The sequence below is a fragment of the Heliangelus exortis genome, chromosome 3 (assembly GCF_036169615.1).
Source record: "Heliangelus exortis chromosome 3, bHelExo1.hap1, whole genome shotgun sequence".
In the NCBI taxonomy this organism is placed as follows: Eukaryota; Metazoa; Chordata; class Aves; order Apodiformes; family Trochilidae; genus Heliangelus; species Heliangelus exortis.
Window position 1 is genome coordinate 110,283,847 of NC_092424.1, and position 13,114 is coordinate 110,296,960.

The 13,114-nt window shown below is 42.1% G+C and overlaps 1 protein-coding gene across 5 annotated transcripts in view; it reads left to right on the plus strand.

Moving 5' to 3' along the window:
* The first annotated feature begins 8,765 nt into the window (after window positions 1-8,765).
* The window catches only part of TFAP2B (transcription factor AP-2 beta), a 32,956-nt gene continuing 28,607 nt past the window's right edge, over window positions 8,766-13,114 (plus strand). The window contains exons 1-2 of one of the 5 annotated variants that reach the window (XM_071742173.1): window positions 8,770-8,944; window positions 12,616-12,642. In XM_071742173.1, coding sequence (XP_071598274.1) covers window positions 8,864-8,944; window positions 12,616-12,642 — 108 coding nt within the window. In that variant the 5' untranslated portion in view covers window positions 8,770-8,863. Of the gene's footprint in view, window positions 8,945-12,091; window positions 12,643-13,114 lie in introns of those variants that run through there. The other 4 variants (XM_071742169.1, XM_071742171.1, XM_071742170.1 and 1 more) reach the window with 4 other exon arrangements.

A 13,114-nucleotide genomic window follows, 5' to 3' on the forward strand; every position in this document is an offset into this window, starting at 1 on the left:
GGAAGGGAAGGGAAGGGAAGGGAAGGGAAGGGAAGGGAAGGGAAGGGAAGGGAAGGGAAGGGAAGGGAAGGGAAGGGAAGGGAAGGGAAGGGAAGGGAAGGGAAGGGAAGGGAAGGGAAGGGAAGGGAAGGGAAGGGAAGGGAAGGGAAGGGAAGGGAAGGGAAGGGAAGGGAAGGGAAGGGAAGGGAAGGGAAGGGAAAGGTCTCCCTTAAAAAAAAACTCCCTTAAACCACAGTCAATGAGAATTTAAGACCCCACTATCACTTGAAGGACTGGAGTCCCTGATGACCACATAGCAGTATAGGAGCAATCTGAAGGAACTTACAGGAAATGGTTTGACACTGAATACATTATAAAGCAATTTTGGGAGCCTGAAAGAGATTTTCCCTATAGATATAGTTTCCTGATTTTGTTACATCTCCTTTCATGTACCCAGAATTTTTTTTAACTCCCTAAAGCTTTGCCTATGGTCATGTTATCTGAGTGCCTATTTCCAGAAAGTAAGCAAAGAGAGTGGAGAAAGAAGAAAGAAAGAGACTGTGTTACCAAGTAAAAAATAACCTTCCCAACTGAGACAGCAGGCCAGATCTTAATTTTATTTCTCTTTCCTTAAAACTTAATAACTCTATCCTGTCATGAGTTTTAAATGCTCTACCTTAAGCATAGATAATTTCACTATACAGGCTATGTCCTAAAATGTGATGAGTGTATTTCCTCATATAATTATAACTTAAACCTTGGTTTTTAGCCAAATCATATACAGTTTATATCCACATAAACATAGCTGAATTAAATAAATAAAAATGGAATTTTCCAACATATTAAACATTCAACAAAACTGAGACCTCCTTTTAGTAGCTGGAGTTTGCCTGTCCTTGATTATGTGACTATTTAAGTATAGTGGGGTTTGCTGGGGAATGGGAACGAAAAAAGAGTAAAAATAATACACTTTGTTCAGATGAATGAGCCAGTTCCAAATTTGATAATCAAAATCCCAACTCGGGAAACCAAAAACTATTGTCTTATGTTTAGTTTAAAACTTTTATGGAACAAAGTTGAGCGACTGTTCTGTATGTTTTGTGTCTCTTCTAGGAGGAAGAGGTTTTAGGAAGGATTAATTCACATTCAAAAGGTGGATGTGGAGAGGAAAGATAACCCTGCCACTGCAGCAGTGGCTCTTGGGCCTCCCCAGCCTCTCCTCTGTGTTACAAAGGATGAACCATCCAGCTGTAGGTTGTGTATAAAGTCTTCAACATAACATTGCATGTCCTTACTCCTACTTTTCCCTTTGGCAGTCAGGATCTTTGTTCAAAGAGCAAAAGGGGTCCTAAAAGACCTAAAAGGACCTTTTGGGTCCTAAAAGAAGGCCACACAACTCAGCAACATGGAGCAATCCAAGCTCATCTGAAGGGACAGTAAGACATGAGGAAGGTTTTGTGCTCTCTGCCAAAAAATCTGCCCAGATTTTTGAAGTTCACTACTATTGGCTTGAGTACTCACCTCAGCTCAAACTGAAGATTAAGAAATAGCAACATGAAAAAAAAAAAAAAAAAAAAAAAAAAGGCCTGAAACACTATTTGTTCTCAACTTTTGTCATTTGTGCTCCAGAGTGCTTGTACAAGTTCTGAAAAGGGAACATCAAAATTCCATCTAGGAGGTGGTTGGTGAGGCACCCCATCACATTTCCTCAAGGTCAGGTCCTTGTTGGCATCATGATCCCAGGTTTCTTGTGGAAAAAGCAAGGAATACAAAAGGCTAAAATACTGAGACATGAGTGGTAGTGGACACAACTTGAACACCAGAGTTCTCCTCAGTATAATAATACAGATAACCCTTGGAGGGGCACCTTTTTCCCAGTAGCCCACAGGCTGTTTAAGGCCTGTCCTGGGATAAGTAGTTTGGGAAAAACTGGACATGTGGAGGCAATGTGCACTCACAACTCAGAAAACCAACCATATCCTGGGCTACATAAGTTAGGATGCCTGCTGTCAAAGATTGGTGGCCAGGTGAGTGGCACAGGTAGATGAGTGACATCTTAGCTGGGATGCGTCCAAAGAAGGACAAGGAAGGTGGTTAAGGGTCTGAAGAAGTCTTAGGAGGAGCAGCTGCAGATTTAACCTGGAGAAAAGAAGGCTGAAGGGAGATTTTATCCCTCCCTGCAACTACCTGAAGTCAGGTTGTAGAAAGGTGTGTGTGGGTCTCTTCTCCCAGGAAGCAAGTGATAAGATGAGAGGAAATTGCCTCAAGTTGTGCCAGGGGAAGTTTAGATTGGATATTAGGAAAAAATTCTTCACTGAAAGGGTTTTCAGGTGCTGGAATGGGCTTCCCGTGGCAGTGGTGGAGTCACCAGAAGGTATTTAAAAGATGTGTAGATGTGGTGCTGAGGGACATGGTTTAGTGGTGGACTTGGCAGTGTTAGGTTTGCAGTTGGACTCAATAACCTTATAGGTCTTTTCCAGCCTAAATAAGTGTATGATTCTGTAAAATCCAGAATTGCATTTTTTTCTCCAAATAAAGAATAGACTGACCATCTATGAAAATATGGCCATGACAACATCACTGACCATCTTTTCACAGTGGCTTTCAGAGTGTGGCTTTACTGAGTGCAAGTAAATATTTATTATTACTTGCTCAAACTTTGATATTTTATATTGTGCTGTTTACCTATCTGCATCTCTTTGACAATACTCTCATCCAAAAAAATACCAAATGTTGTTTTAAAATTTCTTTTCTACCCACCCACTCTCTTCTTTTTCTACAGAGAGTTTCCCCCTGTCTGTAATTTTCCAGCCATTTGATGATTTGACAGTTGATGCCAAAAATAAGTATCGGTGTCCTCCCTCTCAGATGGAAATATTTTCCCAGGATATCTTCACCACCTTGTGGTAAGGACTGAGGATTCCATAGGGTTACCTCTGATTGCCCCAAATCCTTGCAGTCCTTCATCCCTTGCAAAATTCCTCACCATCCCAAGAGACCAGGATGTAGAGGGGAAGGATAGACAGAAAACTCAAAGATTTTCTGCAAAGGCAGGAAAAATGCTCTCTGGAAAACTGACTAAATGTCTCCAAACATACTACAAACTTCTTATTAATGAGGCTCAGGTCTTCCTAGCAAAAAGTCATCTTAAATATTCTTTGAGTTTGGCAAACATCATCACAAACATGCCCTTAAAAGTGAGAGAAAAAGAGATGTAACAAGTCAGCTGGTGGGATTTCTATTTTGTGTCTCCTAGGTTGGTCATTCACTACTGAGTCTCTATAGTGCAGTTTTTTATTCTCTTTGTCCTGTATAAATGGTCAAGAATCACAGGGAAAGCCTTAGGAAAGATGTTTCTGTCTCTTCTTTTCATGTAGGGATAATACTGTGAGGGCCCACCTCAAGTACTGCATCCACTCCTGGTGTCCATCCCAGATCATAGAATCATAGAATTGGCTGGGTTGGAAGGGAACTCAGAGATCATCAAGTCCAACCCTTGATCCACTACCGCTGCAGTTCCCAGACCATGGCACTGAGTGCCACATCCAGGCTCTTTTTAAATAACTCCAGGGATGGAGAATCCACTACTTCCCTGGGCAGCCCATTCCAATGCCTGATCACCCTCTCTGGAAAGAATTTCTCCCTAATATCCAACCTAAACCTCCCCTGGCACAACTTGAGACCTCTTGTGTCCTCTTGTCTTGCTGAGAGTTGCCTGGGAAAAGAGCCCAACCCTCCCCTGGCTCCAACCTCCTTTCAGGGAGTTGGAGAGAGTGATGAGGTCTCCCCTGAGCCTCCTCTTCTCCAGCCTGAACATCCCCAGCTCCCTCAGCCTCTCCTCACAGGAGCTGTGCTCAAGTCTCTTCACCAGCCTAATTGCCCTCCTTTGGACCTACTCCAGCACCTCAATCTCCTTCCTGAGCTGAGGGGCCCAGAACTGGACACAGGACTCAAGCTGTGGCCTCCCCAGGGCTGAGCACAGGGGCAGAATCCCTTCCCTGGGCCTGCTGGCCACGCTGTTCCTGATCCAGGCCATTGGCCTTCTTGGCTACCTGGGCACACTGCTGGCTCATGTTCAGCTTCCTGTCAATCCAAACTCCAAGGTCCCTCTCCCTCTGGCTGCTCTCCAACCACTCTGTCCCCAGCCTGTGGAATGAGTCCAGAGGAGCTCCACAACCGTCAGGAATGTTGGAAAGGGACTTTTCATAAGAGTGCCCAGCAACAGGAAAAGGGGAAATTGATTTAATCTCAAGGAGAAGAAATTTAGACTGGATCTTAGGAAGAAGTTCTTTAGTATGAGGGCGGTGAGACTCTGGAACAGATTTCCCAGAGAAGTTATGGAGTCCCCTGGAGTTTCCCAGAGAGTTTCCCAGGTTGGATGAGGCTTGACCAACCTGTTCTAGTGGGAGAGGTTGGGGTAGAGGATCTCTAAGGTCCCTTCCAACCTAGGCCATTCTATGATTTTATGCCACTGATGGTTGAAATGCTCTCATCAGCCTTTCCCAGCCTTCCTGCTCCTGTGCACGGGTCCTGATGCCTCCTGTACCCTGAACCTGGCTTTGAGGAGCATCTGAAGGAGGTTTGGTGATGTCTCTCCACAGAAAACAAGCACTGCTCATTCTGGAAAAATGTATCATGAGGGGAACAGACTTTTTAGTAGGGCCTTTAGTGATAGAACAAGGACTCATTGAAACTGAAAGCAGGTAGATTTGGGCTAGATATTATTTAGGAATTATTTATGATGAGGGTAGTAATACCCTGGCCCAGGTGTCCCAGAGAAGTGGGAGATAGCCCATCCCTGGAAACATCCAAAGTCAGGTTGGACAGGACTCCGAGCAACCTGATCTAGTTGAAGATGTCCCTGACCATTTCAGGGGGGGTAGACTACATGGCCTTTAAAGATTCACTCCAACCCAAATTATTCTATGATTCTATAATTCTTCTTAAAAAGATGGCTATGTCTGCAGATGGCAGGGAAACTAGATGTACCAACAAGCACTATCAGAAGTTGGATTTATTTTTTTAAAGGTAAGTTTTGGTATTATTCACAAAGAAGAAGTATAAAGTGCACACCAAAGCAGTGATTTTTGTAAATCCACGAATAAACAGGCAGTAAATTTCAAGATACACTTTGAAATACCTGCAGTGGCTTGTGATTTTTTTTTTTCTCCCTGTGAATTAAATTGCAAATAAATTTTCTAATAACAAAACATTGGGGTATGAAATACAAAGGAGAAGTTATGGAAGAAAAGTGTCAGGAAAAATTAAAATTTAAAAAAAACCCAAAACTTGTTTGCAGGAAAAAGTACCAAACACGTGCAAAAAGATGGGATTTTTAGTTCGAACTGGGAGAAACTGTCCGAACATGACAGCCTGCAGCGAGCAGCAGAGGGCGCTGAGATCAATGGATTTCTTTTAAGCTCCAGTCAAAAATATGGATTTGCTGGGAGCAGGACGGAGATGGCTATATACAGTATTATAAATAGCACGGCGGATTTCAAAGGCAGAGCAGGACTGGAAGTCCATTTCTGAAACAGGGTCTTGACTAAGTGCAGGCAAAAATTTTTTTAAATAGAAGAAAAAAAAAAAAAATCACAGAAAAACAAAACCCTGAAACACCATATGAAGTGAGAGGAACTTGTTATCATCGATTTATTTTTTTTCCTGACCTCTCACCGAAAGGACTATCACAGAGTTGCGGGTCCTCTCCCTCCCAGGTTACTAACATCCATCTCTTTGATACAATTTGGCTTTTTGACTTGGGCTGCAAGCTGGATTTAAAACTGGGGGCTAAGATTTATTCGAATTACAACGCGGAGGTCGAAATGTTAAGTAAAAAAACAGAGTAAAATAAGATAAAAATCGGTGTAAATAAGAACTATCTTTGTCTTAATGGGGGAAACACTGCTCTCAGCATCATTTCTAGCAGAGGGAATGAGTGGTTGTTGGTAAGGCCGGGTTTAAGGGGGGAGCAGGAGGAAGGGAACCCCCATCAGAGGGCGCCGCTGCCCCGCTCAAAGCTCCGGCCGCCCGGCTCCGAGCTGCCCGACCTGGGTACAACCGGGACAGAGGGAGGGATTCCTCCAACAGTGGAAAGATACCCTTTTTTTCCTTCTTTTTAGAAAAAAAAAAAAAAAAATAAAAATAAAACATCCCTTTGCAATCGTAACTGACTGAGGCTGCAGTGCCCCTTCCCAACTCACCTCTGGAAAAATCTTTCCTTCGAAGAGATAGCAAAAGCTTGCAGGAAAAATCTGGTGTCCCCCCTTAGCCCCCCATCCTTTTTTTTTTTTTTTTTTTCAGGTTTGAAAAGGTCAATTGGTCAGTTCTGAGTAGGGGAACCCAGCGTTTACATTGCACATTTTTGGGTATGAATCGGTGCAATTCTTCCTCTTTGAAATTGCAAAATGAGACTAAAGGAAGCTGCGGGGCTGGAGGGTGCAAAGCAAGCACCAGAAATGCGGAGAATCCTTGCCCGGTTTTATTTTCTGTATCATCACCTGAGGTGCTTTTGTCATGTTTTGCAAACGAAATGGATTAATTCCATTTGAAAGTAAATGGACTTTCCATTCTGACAGCAGAGAGCCAGCGGTTCTCAAATCTATTTTAGCCTTTCTTTTGCTTCTCCCCTCCCCCATCATGTACAACATATTTAAGTCAAGGTGCCACGAAACTGTGAAGCATTTAGTTGTCTCGAAGCACATTGACTCTGCCTTGTGCCAGCCTTCCAGGATGTGACTCCAAGACTTTAACAAAAGTGATGGCAAATCGTGCCTTTATGAACCTGGTATTTTTCTAAGAGGGTCACTCAGATCTATAAGTTCATGAGGTGCATGGATCGCTCTGCACATCCACATGCCAACAGCATATACCCCTTTTTTCTTTTTTTTTTTTTTCCCCTCGCATTTTTTTTTTTACACTCTTGCTTCTCTTAAAATTGCCCATCCAACCCACTCGAAGATGTGCCCTTTTCTCCTCCTCCTCTGTGCAGCAGTGGCTGTGCTTAGAGAAAAAAAAAAAAAAAAAAAATTAAACAAAAAACCCTCCTCTCTGCTTTAGCAACTTCCAGCCAGACTGATGTCCAGCTCCTGCTCTATTATCCGGCTGTTTTTTCTCCCTTGCCTTTTGACAGTTGAGTTTTTAGAAGAAGATGCACACTTTGAAACGGGGAGGGATGGGCTGCAGAGGCTGAGGGGGGGAAGGGATGAATTTATACTTTTCTGCTTTAATTTGAGGCCAAAGCGAAAAAAAAAAAAAAAAAAAAAGGAAAAAAAAAAAAGAGCCCACCCTTCGCACCAGCCAACCAAACACCGCCATAAGTGTCTCCTGACGAAGTTCTCTTCGTTTTCGAGATTACATATATATATATATAAGCATCTTTACCTGTAGGACCTTTGAAAGTACAAAGGACACTGTGCACTTTCCCACAGGATCCAGTGCAGAATAACAAAGATTTGTAGGAATCTCACAGGCAGAGCTTGAAATTTCCAGAGACAGGACCCTGAATTTAGAAACACCTTCTTACTCTCTGTCTCTCTGCCTCTGTGCTCTCTTTTTTCCTTTTTTTTTTTTTTTTTTTTTTTTCCCCTCCTGATGCACCAGCTCACTGCAAAGCTCAGTTGTTTCCTTTCAGAGGCAGAGATGGGCTCTACTCGCCTGCAGAATTAGTCGCTTCTTTTCGGTAGAACGTGTTAAAAAAAAAAAAAAAAAAAAAAAAAAAAAAAAACGGACAATGCGAAGGAAAGTTTGCCTCGGGGGGAAAAAAAAAATAAAGGTTAAAAACGGTCCAACTCCTCCTCTCCCTTTCAAAACCGAGGGCTACCCGGGAAAGGCATAAATCCAACTCTGATTTTAGTCGTTTTCAGAAAGTAGCTAATCGCTATTCTAATGTGTCCAGGGAAGAGATTGCTAAACTCCTTTTTTTCCTTTTTTTTTTTTTTTTTTTTTTTTTTCTTCCCAGAGAAAGTGTCTCCAAGTTATAAAATACGGTCCAAGTCTGAAGTGTAAGGCTCTCAAATGAAAATCATAGATCTAAATTTACTCCTTTTAGATTTGCTTGAATGTGCTTGATGAGACTCTGGTTTGGTGTTTTACTGCATCTGAGAGGATAATTCCTGGCCATGTAAATAAAAGCATATTGCATGGGGGAAAAAGTATAATATCTCGTTGTAGATGATAAATCGCCTAGTGCTGAGGAAACCTGTTCTTTATTTTAATAAAAACAGGATTTTAAAAAATATTCATTAATTTCATCTTTCTTTCTTTCCATCCATCCACCTATCCATCCACTAAAATAATAGATACATGCACTATATAATACATACATTTGGTCACTGTGTATCCCCATATATGTGTGTAGAGGTATAAATATATACATAAATAGGTGTTTATATACATTTCTACATAAATTGATCAGGTTTGTATGTATACACTCACATGTAACACGCAGCATACGTGTGCCTCCATATGCAAGAATATATATGATTTCCATACATGACCGTGGCAATTTCTGTATGTCTGCACATGGAAAAAGTTGTTGGGAGCTATATGTGTGTATTTGTGCATGTATATGCGGGGCTGTGCAAGCAGAACTCTGTGTATCCATCTATCTTTATGTGCCTGCACATAGGTCTAAGTCCATATATCTGTGTATATGTATATATCTAGTCACATATATGTCTGCAGATCTATGTAACTAAGTAGCAGATAATGTTTTTTACTGTCCGACTGAGGTAGTCTTCTGCAGCCTATTGTTTCAGACAACAGATATAAGTTGGGATGGAAGAGGAACGTCGGATTTGGTGTCTGTCCCCCATTTCCAATTATAGATGGATCATTACAGACAGAGAAGTACTGAGAATCCAGACATCTGCTCTTCACATGAATGCACTCACCTCCTAGAGAACAGCCTGCCATCATGCTCTGGAAACTGGTTGAAAATGTCAAGTATGAAGACATCTATGAGGTGAGTATATAATATGCATATGGGTAAGAGAGTAGAGGTATATTGAAATATACATTTAGGATATATAGATATGGGCATGACTATATAATACATATATAGCTCTACATCTCCACACAGGCAGATACAGAGACACTATCACACAAAAATATAGAGACGGGAAACCAAGAGTAAATGTTTAAATGCTTATTTATTTGCATATTTGTATGCAGCATGCCAAGTCCTAAACTTTTTTTTTTTTTTTTTTTTTTTTTTTTTTTCCACCGAAAAGCTGTTTGATGCGATTTAAAACATCAAAGAAAGGATCTGGGGGTTGGAATGAGGCAACTTAAAGGCAAGAGTTTGATTATTTAGACCACGAAATAAATATAATTCGATTAAATATGGGCAAATGTCGAGAGAGAAAAAAAGCTGAGAATAGAAGAGAAACAGAGGCTGGTATTCAGGGACTGGATAAATCTCTTTTCTTTCTTTTAGTCTTTATTTTGCGAGTACAAACTAAAATCAACTAGAATGCGAATACTTTTTTTTTTCCTTTTTCTTATTTTCACAATCGGATACATTTTTTACGACTTTTTATGCATATATACGAATAGATAGGACGTGAATGTGTTCCTATACTCGAAACAATTAAACGGCTCCCACATTCTCGAACCTATATGAGCACACACACCCGAATAGATGCATTCAAAAGCAACTCCGCATAGTCCGCGGATAGGAAAAGTTCTGCTCATTATTCAGACTTCCTCGTTATTTTAGAGGTCCAAAAGCAGATCAAGAAAAAAAAATTTAATAATAATCACAGCCTAAACAGCGAAAAACCTTTCTTAATTTTTGCATGGTTTCCTGACCCGGATTTTTCCCAAAAAGGGCTCCGCGAATTCACTCCTTGTAAGTTAACCAGCCTGCTGGATTTGCTCCGCAACGAGGAAGGGGGAAGGGATGTGTAGGGAAAGGAGAGCAAAATTGTAACTTTTTTTTTTTTTTTTTTTTTTTTTAATTAATTTGCGGAGGCAATTTCACTGCGATCGTCGAGCTGGGCGACAGAAGCTGGTGAGGGAGGGGGCAGATTTTTAGAAGGGCGCAATCCTCCAGCTCCAGGGCTGGGGAGATGCTCCGTGGGGAGGCGACCGGGCAGGGATCGGGTACAGGGCAGCGGGAACGAGCAAGCGGTCTGGATCGACCCGGGAAGGGTTGGATATTGGGCAGAGGGTCTAGATATCGGGCAGGGGTTACGGGTAGGGTTTGGATACCTGGCAGGGACCCGGTAACGGGCAGGGATGGGGCAGGAACCGAAAGCGCAGCCCGGGGAAGCGCCGTCGGGGTCGCGGCGGTCCCAGCCCCGTAGCACATCCCGCAGCTTTTCCCTCCGGGAGCGCGTTGGCACTTACAGCGGGGAAAGTCCCGAAAAAAAAAGCGGAGGAAGAGGCAGAGGGAGGGCACAGCTCCGGCTTTTTCGCGGCCGGGGAGGAAAGGACGGGATGGAGGAAAGCGGAGATGGCATCTGCCGGCTGCGCGGGAGAAACGTCTCGGCTCCTAAAAGCTGCCGTCAGGCTAATTATCAACTGGAAAAGCCCAGCGTGTGCAGAATGAGCCCAGCCCGGCGGGTGTGCGTGTGTCTGTCTGACTGTGTGTGTGTGTGTGTGTGTGTGTGTGTGTCCCGCCGGCGATCTCCAGCCCGCTGAGCCCTCGCTGCTTCACCCTCCCCGTCCCCAGGCACAGCCCGGCCATTGTCTCTTCCCGCAGCAGCAGGCGACAAAACATCTCCTTTCCTTGGCCATCGAGGCCGGGGAATGTGGGAGATTTGGTTGCTTTGGGGTTTTTGTTTGATTTCCTTTTTTTTTATTCCACCCCCCCTTTAGAAAGGTTTTTGGTTTGTTTTTTTTTTTTTTAATCCTCTGCGCATTTTACGGCCACTCGTGTTTTCTAGATTGCCGTGGGAGAGATGCAAAGTTTGGAAAGAAGCAGAGATTTCGCGGTGGGCAGGGGGTACCCTGTCTTAGGGGTGCGCTCCAAGGCATTTTGTAACGTGTACACCTAAAAAAAAAAAAAAAAAAAAAAAAAAAGTTGTAGATTTCTCTAAGAGCGATCTTAAAAAAATGCTCTCTTCTTTCCAGTTTTTATTTAACACGATGGTAGGATTGTCTCAGTCACTTAGACTGAATCTGTTCTTAAAACAAAAGTGTGTGTGTGTGTGTGTGTGTGTGCGGGGGGGTTCACTACTCTGGGAAGTGTGAGTCTGTTTAGGAAGGAACGTAAGTTGAACTTTAACAGAAATGGCAGACAGTCCAGTTGAACGGGTTCCTGCAACATCAAAAAGGTTTTATATCGCCCCTGGCTTTGCCTCAAAACTATAAATTTGCTATCCTTTAAAACTCACTGCGTACATTTTGCATTTGGGTGAAAATCGGGAGATATATGGACGTACAGATATATGTATGGGTTTGGGGTTTTTTTCATATCGGGAGGGAAGAACAGGATTCAGGAAAAAAAAAAATAAAAACAAAGTGAAGCCCAACTTAACGCGGATTCAAGTATTTATTTGGATGTCGTGAATAAATGCAATCTGTAACATGAAATGCAATCTGTAACATGCAGGCGGGTTTAATCTCCGCTGCAAATAGGTGTGTTACAGTCACTGCACATTTCTTCTTGCATTTCTTGGAAAAAAAAACGAAAAAAGAGGAAAGTGTCAGAAAATACTTTTTTTCCTGGATATTAAAAATAAAAAGAAGCAACAAAACACAACAAAAAAAAAAAAAACCCCAAGAACAAAAGCACCAAAGGCAATCAATTTCTCGTGTTAGGAATGTATAATTAAATGTAAAAAAAAACATATAAAATTAAAAAAAAAAGGAAATCTATTTGTTTCTTCTTCGCCTCTAGCACAGCTTCGTATCACTTCCTTGCTCCAGCTCATCAGTGGCAACTTTCCTCCTCTTCCTCCGCCCGAGTTAATTGAAGTTCTGCCTCTTCCTTGCTAAACTTTTTCCCCCTCTCTCTCTCTCCCCAAACTCTGCCTCTGCCAGCCCCCCTCGTCTGATTACATCTAGTAATTCTCCACTGAATGAACGTCATTTACAATAGTAGGGGAGCTCTCGAGCTGGCTGCCAGCTTCACGCTCCATTTGGTCCTGCATTCTCCCTTTAAAGTAGTCGTGTAATATTAATAGTCATGAATATCAATTATTATGAGGCGGTGTAGAGAAGGAAAGGGAGGAAGGGGTAGCGGAGTAGTCTGAGCCTAGCCTTGGGTTGAAGAGGATTGTATTTGGGAGCTCACAGGAAAAAAAAAAAAAAAAAAAAAGGAGGAAAAAAAAAAAAAAAAAGGAGAAAAAAAAAAAGAGAGGGGGAAAAAAAAAAAAAAACAAACCAGAGAGGGAGGGGTAAATCATATATGTAGATAGAGGTTTCCAGGCTCGGTTTTGGGGGCATTGGTCTTCCTTTTTTTTTTTTTTCCTTTTTTTTTTTTCCCTTTTTTTTTTCCTCTTTTTTTTTTTTTTTTTTTCCTTTTTTTTTTTTTTTTTTTGATGGATAGACTTCGAAATATCTCAAGCTGTTCTCCTGTGTCCAACACGTCCCTTTGCAGATCTCCTTGATATTTTTCCCTCCAATTATTAGTATTGTCACCATTATTTTATTTTTTAGCTATTGCAAGACTTTTTTTATTTCCAGATGTTAGTCCACACCTATTCCGCCATGGTGAGTTTGGATCCATGTTGTACTAGAATTGCATGTTCTCTCTCTCTCTCTCGATCTGTTGTCTCTCTCTCTCCCTCTCTCTCTCTTTAAACGCCTTTGGCTTGGTAATTTAGCACAATAATTGGAGGAGGCTTGCAGCTGCTTCTCCCTTTTTGCATTGTGTGTTCTCGATTTGAGCTAGGGGAGGTTTTTTTTTCGGGGGGGAGAGCAAGGTAAAAAAGAAACAACTTTTTTCTTTCCCTTTTTTTTTTTTTTTTTTTTTTTTTTTTTTTTTTTTAACCATGTGTGCCATTGCTTGTGGGGGTTTGATCTCCACTTTATGGAAGAGATGTTTTTCTTGTTTACTTTAGCCTCGCAGCTTCAGAGCGATGGAGTTGGACAAATCTCCTCTCCCACCTTTTCTCTGAAGCCTCCACACGCTCCCACCCGCCACCACGTCCCCCCCACACACCCCAAAGACTTTTCATTACCA